Here is a 9,976-nt window from a genome sequence, read left to right on the forward strand (position 1 = left end):
TATCTTTTAAATACCTCCAGGAACATTAACTCCACCACTGTCCTGGGCAGCCTGACATCCAACCTAAACCTACCCCAGAGCAATTTGAGGTCATTGCCTCTTGCCCTATTACTTGTTACCTAGGAGAAGAGATGGACCTCTACCAGTCTACAGGCTACTATCAGGAGGCTGTACAGAACAATAAGGTGTCCCCTCAGGATCCTTTTATTCAAGCTCAACACCCTCACCTCCCTCAATCACTCCTCAGAGGACTTGTTTTCTAGACTTTTTGCCAGCTTCTTTTCTCTTCTTTGAACATGCTCCAAGCACTTCAGTTTCTCCACCTGGGACTGGGCAGTCCTGCATGTGTGTACAGACTGGGGAATGAGAGGCTAGAGAGCAGCTCCACAGAAATGCACCTGGTCAGTGGCAAGCTGAACACGAGTCAGCAGTGCCCTGGCATCCAGGAGGGCCACCCATGTCCTGGGGTGCATCAGGCAAAGCATTACAGCCAGGCAAGGGAGGGGATTGTCCTACTCTGCTCTGCCCTGGGGCAGCCTCAGCTCAAGTGCTGGGGGCAGTTTTGGGCATAGGAAAGATATCGAGCTCTTATAAAATTTCAAAGAAGGGCAACAAAAATGGTGAAAGGCCTTGAAGGGAAGCCATATGAGGAGCAGCTGAAGTCACTTGGTCTGTTCAGCCTGGAGGAGACTAGGGGAGAACTCACTGCAGCTACAACTTCCTTGTGAGGAGAAGAGGAGGGATGGGCACTGATCTCTTCACTCTTGTGGCGAGTGACAGGACTTGAGGAAAAGGCCTGAAACTGATTTAGGGAAGGTTTAGGCTGGATATCAGGGAAAGGTTCTTCAGCCTGAGGTTGTTTGGGCACTGGAACATGCTCCCCGAGGAAGTGGTTACAGCACCACGTGTGTCAGAGTTCAAGAGGCATTTGGACAATGCTCTCAGGCACACAGTGTGATTTTGTGGTGTTCTGTGCAGGAACAAGAGCTGTACTCAATGATCCTGGGGGGTCCTTTCCAATGCGATATTGTTCCAGCGTGATATGGTTCTGTGATATTGTGTTTTTTGTAATGAGGGGACACAAAACCAGAAACAATGTTAAAGGTCTGACATGTTTGCCCCTCCAAAAGCAATGCCTTTGCACAGTGAAGTATCCTGCCAGGATACAGTTTCCAGATGTCTGCATGACCAGGGTGTCTCTAGAGTTTTGCATCATCACACAGTGCTGGAACATGGACACCCTCACCAGCTTGGCACACCTTGTCTTCATTTGCGACTGAGCAACAAAATTCTGTGAATGACTGGGTAGCCCCACATCTCTTTATGACATCCGTGCTCCTGGCCCACCCTCCCATATCAGAGCCTTCCCATATCGGCTATGCTGCCACCACCCTGTTGCTTCTTTTGGGCTGTTAGACCTACCCCACCTCTCTGGAGGTACCATGTAATCTGCAGTGGACACAGGGCAGGAGCCCTACAGCAAAATTGTAGCTCAGGGGATAAGAAGAATGGCAGCACTGATGACCACGGACCTCCAAGGTTTCATCTTAAGAAATCTACATGTATGAAGTTTCAAGGTCTGGAACTTCCAATGACTTAGACAGAGATTCTGCTTAGAGTATAGGATGTACACTAAAATAAAAAAGATTGGCAAAGATTGGAGGCAGACAGATCTGCTCATCCCTGAGAAGTTGCTTTCCACAGGGCAAGTCCTCAGATTGCTCAAGGAAGTGGGATCATCCCTGCCATGAAAGGCAGTCAGGCCCCAGAGGACCTGGGGGTAGACACATTATCAAGTCCTTCTACTAACCTTTGAACCACTTTTGAATTCATGGTGGGCAGGGAGGGAAGGGATTAGCAGCACTAGCATCTAACCGGTGCATAAAGACTTCTCATGGAGAAAAGCGCTGACAGCAGCTGAGTGCACAAGAAACTGGCTAAAGAGGCATCTTCGGTCCATCAGGATTGTTACACAAAATATGCTCTTGAGCTTTTCTGTGCTATCCTGGCATAAGAAACTATGAAGGCAGTTTTCAGGGAGACCAAGATTATCTCCTCATTTCCCATGCACTGATCTAGGGGCCTGGCCACCCCACAGAGCAAGGAACAGGCTCTTAGCATTGAAGCCATTGTACCAGGCAGCAGCTTCCCCTTTGCAGTGATTCTGGCCCTGCAGATGTCCCTGCACAAGCCTGCAGGGCAGGCAGGACCGAGGCTGCAAGGGGCTACAAGCTGCTAGGAACAGCCACTTAAACAAATCATCCTTTGGTGGCAAGGGAATGTCTGGGTCTTCCCATTGGTTTTTCTGGGGCTTCCCATTGCCATCCTGCTTCATCAATGAAGTGCTTTGTTCATAGTCCTGATCCACTAGAGACTGGACCAAAGAATCATTAGGAAGTCCTCAACATGCACACCAGGCTGGCATGGATTTATTATTCTGTCTGGATCCCAGGAAGCTGGTGCAGCTCTTGGACAGGTAGCATGACTGTGACAGTCTCCATCCTTAGGGGTTTCCAAAGAGTATGACAAAGCCATCCTGACCTTGTGAAGCAGCCAGTCCTACCATAAGGGAAGCTGAAGGATGTCACTTCCTACCAGCACTGCTAGGATCCTATGCAAACACCTTCAGACAACATATGTCCCATTTCAGACTTCTCAAGGGGTCCTTAAGGACTAACAACATGTCCCTCCATCTCACTCTGGAAAACAGCAGTGAGGCAGTGCCACATCCTGCCCTGCCATGTCCACTACAAAGGAGAGCTTTTGAGTCACAGTTTAGCAGCAGTGAGTGTAAATTTCCTATCTGAACTAGAATTGTTTGAAGTATAAAAGCACTAATATATTTTGCAATCCACACAGTAGATCCTGGACAGAGACTCACACACCTTTGCTCTCTGATAAGGAGAATAGTATTACCCTCCTAGTGGCCTGGCCAGATAAGAGGTTTGGGGCGGGCAGTCTGCATTTTTTTCGAGCTCTCATTATGCTGCACCAGTATCTCCAGATGCTGTTTCCAGGGAACTAAGCTGCTTTCTAATTAAAACTGCAAAGAGCAATGGAGAGTTTAGGCAACGACCATGCTTCTTCGGACTCTTCCCTGCCACCCTCTGCAGCCAATGAGGAGTATGCTGTGCCAGGTAATGATGAGAACATTCCTAACTTGAGTTTTTGGAGAGAGGAAAACATGATTTTTGTTACCAAGTGTTTCTCAGAAAGGAACTAATAATTATTAGTCTATGCTTGGGCATAGAGGATGCACATTTAACTGCAAATGCATGTCTTTTTACATGTTATGTTCCAGATCCCAAAGACAGAAGCAGATATAAAGGCTTTTCAAATTAAGTCCTTCAGAGAGCATCAGTAGATTGTTTGCATACTGGCAGTACTGCTTCATTGTTTTTATAGCTTGATTTTCTTTTACCTTTTAATTTAATTTCTGTTTCTTTGTGCCCTCTAGTAAATATTTTTTTCAACAGGATGCATATGCTTAACTGTGATCTTTCCTGCTTAGTGCTGGCAGGTGACAGCTTTGGAGTTGTTGTGGGAGTGCTTCCTTTGACCAGTTAGAAGTGAATTAGGGGTGTTTTCTTAGAATGGACTTGGAAGGATACTGATTGCAAGCAACTAAAACTGCCTTTACAACTCACAAGACATTTTGAAAGGAAAAGAAAATTACCTTGGCTGCAAATGGGATGTGCAAGGGATTATGTACTTTAGTAGCTGAACTGAGGCCCTGTGCAGATCCTGCTACTGCAACTTGTAATGTCATCTTCCCAGGGAGTTTATTGCCTTTTTCTATGTGGATGGCAGAGTCGTCTCCTGCTGGCTGAGTCCTACTGTCTCTGTTACTGACTCCTGTCAGGGAACAACCTCCCACTTGTCTTGCAGTTATTCTCAACTTCCCTGGACAATGTCCTGGGCACTCAGATGTAATTTTAAAGTTGACTTGCTTTGATGAGAACTGAAGCATAGACTAACATAAATACTCTCCAAGCTAAATTTCTGTAAGATTATTATTAATTATCAGAAGTGTCTTATATAAAAGTCTACTTTGAGCAGAGACTGACTCCTCTTGTCAGTCTTTGCATTGTCCTGTCCTGCACTACAATTTTTCTTCCATTTAATAAATACCTGGGATAAAAGAGCTGTAATCCCAGCTCAGCCTGAGAAGTCTTTCTCACCTTGACACTTCTAGCACCTGATCAAGGGAATGACAAAATGACAATTATTCACTGATTTCACTACTTTAATATGAGCTGGGGCTTTTTGTGAAAGGAGCTGTATCCAATTATATCTGGAAGGAGCAGGTCATAGTTTTGCATTTCCACTTGTGTGGGTTTTGTTGAAACGATGAAAATCAGTTCTTTTGTGACCTCTTCAGTATACTTTTGGGAAGAATTCTCTCTCCCTCAAGGCCTCAGGGTAGTAGTGTTGGTCCCTGTGTCTCCTGGGATTGGATCTCACACTGCTTGATTTGAGACAAGTTTTTATTATAACAGCTTAGAGTCTACACTAGAAATCATCAGGGATTGCTGTCTTTTAGGACTAAGACATGGAGAAATGAAGTTCAAACCATTTTTAGGCTGGTCTTTGTCTTGGGAAGCCATTTGCAGTCAGTGAAATAGACATTGCTGACCTTGGCCAAGGAAGGATGGTGACTGGGATCTGGGGAGTCCTCCTCTCTGCTGCTGGCTGTATGCAACCTGCACATTCTGCCCAAATAATAAAGCCAGTGTTGGAGCTTTCTCACATCAGTTAGTCTTCCTTAGGCCCTGCCATGGCCTTCCTCACAGCTGCAGACCAGCTTGGGGCTGTTGGGTGGTGTTTGGGACCAATTTTCTCAACCCCAGCAGTGTGTACTAGTCCTGTCTTGGTGTCTGGGTGGATCACCATCTCCCCACGAGCTCTCAGCCCAATGCATGTGATCATCTATGTGGGTAAGGCTGTGCCCTTTGGCTCATCCTTGCCCCCACAGAGTTCTTCCTTTTTTGAAGGACTGTCTATTCTGTGGGTCAAGGCTTTCTCTTTGTTGTTAGATAAATATCTCAATTTCAGTGGTGGCCAGTTCCAGCTCTCTGGGAAAAAGGGTAACAATGGAGCAAACACGAAGAATTATCTTGCAGTCTGTACTGATGCCTGATCAAAGGCACCACACTCCAAGTCCCTACAGTGGGGAGTAGGTTGGACATGGTCACCCCAAGGAATTTTAACTGGAAATCTAGAGTAATTGTCAGGCTCAGAGCCTGGAAGTTTTGGGTGCTGTGTCATCAGATCCTACCCACTGAGGCTGTGCTGGAAGTACAGTGCTCAAGGAGTTTCATCATGGCCTCTTGCATCAGTGCTCTAGTACCAGGCAGGCAGGGGTCAGAATGTCACGTTAGCACTCACTTTATCCTTGTAGATGTCATCATAACCCGTCGCTTGAGAGACCGAGAGTTGCTCAGGAAAAGAAAAGCAGAAGCCCTGGAGAAAGATTCAGCTCAGTGGGTTATGAGGTAAATCTTACTTTTTCTGTCATATTGCTTTTGTGGTGCACTTAACCTGAGCCCAGACATGGCCCATCCCGTCCATCTTCATCCAAGGACAGAGCCATCAGTCTTCAGTGGGGAAAGGGGACCTGCAGCTAGTAGCTGCTCAAGGTCTACAAAGGCACTGTGGGTAGAGATGGATGGGTAGCAAGCAAACCTCAATCATAATGTGGGGCTGAGGAAAAATTTGTTACCCAAGCTCCTGCCCACTGGTGCAGCTGCAGAAGGCTGTTGTGCAAGGCTCAGGAGGGGGGGCTGAAGATATGCAGCTTCCGCCAGGATGAACTGGGTCACAATCACAGCAGGGGGACCAAGCAAAGCTGCCTTAGGGCAGAAAGTCCTTTGTCCTATTCCCAAGTCATCACCCCTGTGAAATCCCCTGGCAGAGACTATAAGAACGAACAGCAAAGGAGAGGCAGAAGAGCCAAAAGAGGACGGGGCCGTCAGACGGTGGTCAAGGCTGTCCTGGAGTCAGAGCCAGCAGTGGACCCCCAGCCTGACCCACAGGAGAAGGCTGAGCCAGTGCCCTCTGAGCCAGCACTGCCTGAACCAGGCTTTCAACAGCAGCCATCTGTGCTGACCATCCAGAACATGGTCAGTGGGATGCAAGCAGTGGCAATGGAAGGGGAGCTGGCAGACAGGAGCTTGGACCCTGCTGGTGAGTTGCTGCAGAGCTGCTGACCCCATGGTGGCTTGGAGGGCAGTGCAGTGCTGCCTCCTGAGGATTGTCAGCCAAGGGTGCCTACTTTATCGACAACAACACCACACCATCTCTAGGGCTTGGGTCCTTACCCCAAAAAGCTTGGGTAGCTGAGAAAGGGTGGGGGGATGGGATGGTGGGACTGTGGGGACTGACAGCTCTCTCTGAGTCCAGGGGAGTGATCACAAGTCCATTATTGTCAGTCATTGGGATGGGGTTGTGGACCTGGTCCTTTAAAACTCCTTGTCCTAAGAACACTTCTGTGGCTATGCTAAGAGCCATATTAGTACAGGGTGAAATATCTCTGTGAAGATGTCTTCTCTGTAGAGAGAAGATGAGGGTTTTCATGGTCACAGCTGGTTGGGGGAGCCAAAGTCAAGACGTGCTCTGTCCACAGTCCATCCAGTTTCAGGAATGACACTGGGATGGTGGGAGAGCAAAGTGGGCACTGGGAAAAAAGGTGGGTGTCTGCAGGCAACTACACTTTTGAAAACTGCCAGGACTGAGGCATGGAGGAAACTAAGCTGGTCTGAATGGCAGGCTGGTGTGTGGGCTCAGAAAATCCATTTACAGCCATTACAGCAGGAGTTGCTCCCAGATCTGGAGTGGGGAGAGCAGAGTACATTCACTTGAGCAGTCAGTGGGTCAAGCATGCAGGTTGCCTCAAAACACGAAAACTAAGGATCTGCTTCAGAGGAAGTTACAATCCTTTGACCATCAACTACTGCATTTCCAGTAATGTCTGCACAGGGGGAAATAAAAGGCCTGTTGATGCAAGGCATGTGGTGCCAACATGCCATGGAAAACAGCTATTTTGTGTCCTGGACTCTGGGATGGTGTCCAGCCTCCAGCCCTGAGGTCTTGAAGTGGGCAACTATCAGGGTTGTGGTTATTGCCTCTGGCTTTAAACCTGCCAGTACTTTCTTTACCTTCTCCAACTCTCCTCCACAACTGCGACTGCCCTTGAAAAGCAAGCAATCCACCCTAATCTACCTAACACCTTCTCCAGGCAATTGCAAGAGACTGGCCAGGGGGGCTTTAACATGGGACAGAGGGGTAATGCATGAGAGGCCCCCAGTACAAAATTATCTGTCTCTTACATGCCTTATAGGTGAAGAGGATGTTCTGAAACCAGCAGAAGCAGATATACTAGAAGCGTTGAATACTCCTCTGGAAAATGACCACCAGGATAACGAATTCATCCCACATATTCTGTATTAACTTTCTGATTTTTTGGGGATATTTTTTATTTTTACTCTCAAAAAAGTATGGCACAGTACTTTGATAAGTATGGGACAGTGATTTTGAGCAGCTTCTTTCTTGGGAGCCAAAAAGCCCATACTCTCCTTGTCACTCTGCTTTCTGTGCTTCTTCCAGGCTAGAGAGACAGTCCATAGGGAGTTGCCTGTGGCTTATGAGCCTCCTGCTCTCTCTGCAAACAGGCTGTTTTGCTTGGGCCATGGAAGGCTTCACAGTGCTCTGCCTGCAGTTCAGTCATACAGTCCAGCATCCATCTGTGTTTCTGAAAGTAATTACTTATTTGCATAAATGTGAGTGGCATTACAAAGCTAACACTCAGTGTGAATTTTAGCTGGCTGGAGAAGCCCAGCTTGGGCTTTTTACTGCACCCTATAAACCCCACCACCCTTTGCACTAGTATCTTTATCTAAAAGTGTTTCTCATAGCCTGTATTCATCTGCAATAAACACCTTGCTTTCCTAAAGCTGGAAATATTTTTTGGTTTTAATTTCTGGGCGGCTTCACTCTGACCTTGTAAGACAAACAAAAGATGGTTGGAAACAGCCAAGAGCATTGGGCTGAAACTTGGCTGAATTATACACTTTTGTCAGGAAAATGCCATTTGGGGCAAAGACAAGAGACATTCTGCACAGTCATTGTCTTCCTATCTCCCCTGTCTTCACGTGGGATTTCTCCTGAAGCCAGGAGGTAATGGGGTGCCCTGTGTCTCTCCCCATATTTTGGGTCTTGTGTCCTTGCTCCTGGAAGGGAAAAGTCTCTCTTAGATTCCTGTAAGAATGCAACAGAGGGAAGAGGGAAGAGGCTCTCTTACATTCCTGTAGTATCCTGACACAGAGGATCCTTATCCTCTTGAGGAGTGGAGGTCATATTGCCATTGTCTGACTTCCCAAGGGCCTGTCTCCCAGAGCACAAGGCTGGCCAGATCCTGCGGGCACCCCTGATTTGGGGGATATTTTTATGTCTCTGAACATGCTGCTGCTGCTGTCCCAGAGCCCTCAAGGCTCTGTGCCACAGCCCTGAGCTTGAGCCACTAATACTGGCGACAGCTGAACAACATCTCTCAGCCTCTGCCATGAACCACTCAAACCTCACCCACGACCCCAAATATCTAAGGTACAAGAGGGCCTTGTGGAAGCCCTGCAGCATGGAAGGAACTTCTATCTGTGAGGTTTGCTCTTAAACCAAAGCACTGGGGGAAGGCAGCTGAGGCTGCACTGGCCTGAAGTAGAGCCAGAGGCTGGAGGTCATGTTATGGATGAGCAACACAACACAGTTGTGCTGGGGTCCTCCTGCAAGTGTGGCGCCCACACCGTGCTGCCGAAAGGCGGGGTTGTGGCTGCTCCAGGCAGGCCAGGAGACCCTTCCACCTGCTGGAGCCCCGCATGTGCCATGGCTGAGACCAGCAAGAGCCAGTGGACCTTCCCTGTTCTCTGATCCTCTATAGTGCTGACAGGGATAGGGAAGCAGCCATGCTACCCATATCTGCAGACATTTAAACTCTCCTGGCTTCCAGAGCCCTTTAGATTTTGGAGAGAAGAAACTTCTGGAGGGCTTTAGACTCATCTTACAGCTCACATCAATCAGGAGGCCACAGAACAACCGCATTCCACCTTCTCCATTGTGAAGTGGAGCTGTAAGAGGTGGTGAAGGCCTGGCAGAGTGAGGTGTCCATGAACATGGGGCAACACTCACTCTTGAAGCACACATGGGCAGCAGTGCTAATCCTTGCACTGGAAGGGCTGGGAGAGCTTCCTGAGGGCGGAGATGTGCCGGAACCAGAGCAAGCACCTCTGTCCATCTCTGTGGAGGTGCCTCTGGTGGCTAGAAAGTCCTGGAGTCATCCCAGGTAGTGCACGCTCTCTCTTAGAGCTGCTCGTATGTACCTTGTCTTCTCTGGCAGACAGTAAGAAAGGTGTGCCTGTGCAAACAACAAATCTTATCACAAACTGAACAAGAGAATGATAAAGTAATCCTAATCAACACTTTCACTCACCATGCACTGGTTCTTTCTCTGTTGAGAGGACAGATAACAGAGCTCATTCTTATACAGACGGGGTTCAGGGTGAGGCTGGAGTCATGGTGGTCCCTGTGTACCCCTAAGGCAGGTTCTGCTGCCTGTATCTGGGACAGGGAGGCTGCTGTTTTGTAAGTGCAACAAGTAACCTTCTCCAAGGCCACTGACAGAGAGTCCAATAAAGTAAATTTTCACCTTTTGGGTGAAAACTGGATGACAGCTATGATCTGGTTCTGACATGCAGGGGAAGTCTGGGGGAGGCCAGAGACCTTTAACTGACTGCAGCCTCCTTACTGGCAAAGAGAAGGATATGGATGCAAGGAAATAACTTCTGAGCTATGGGGCCGGCACAGGGAGCCAGGTAAGTGCCTAACACAGTGATCCTTGGTGTACTGTAAACTGGCAGGGCTGTCTGAGGCTCCTCCAGGATGCTCTGACCTGCTCCTTGAGGCACAGAGATGAAGGTATATTGTG

At 48.1% G+C, this 9,976-nt stretch overlaps 1 protein-coding gene across 1 annotated transcript; it reads left to right on the plus strand.

Annotated features, from left to right (window-relative positions):
• The first annotated feature begins 2,993 nt into the window (after nt 1-2,993).
• On the plus strand, nt 2,994-7,951 carry HEMGN (hemogen). The gene is made up of 4 exons (XM_021537103.4): nt 2,994-3,137; nt 5,402-5,495; nt 5,915-6,186; nt 7,340-7,951. Exons 1-4 carry the CDS (start codon nt 3,056-3,058, stop codon nt 7,447-7,449), a joined length of 558 nt encoding a protein of 185 aa, XP_021392778.2. The 5' UTR covers nt 2,994-3,055; the 3' UTR covers nt 7,450-7,951.
• The last annotated feature ends 2,025 nt before the right edge of the window (nt 7,952-9,976 follow it).

This window comes from Lonchura striata, chromosome Z (assembly GCF_050655825.1).
Source record: "Lonchura striata isolate lonStrDom1 chromosome Z, ASM5065582v1, whole genome shotgun sequence".
NCBI lineage: Eukaryota > Metazoa > Chordata > Aves > Passeriformes > Estrildidae > Lonchura > Lonchura striata.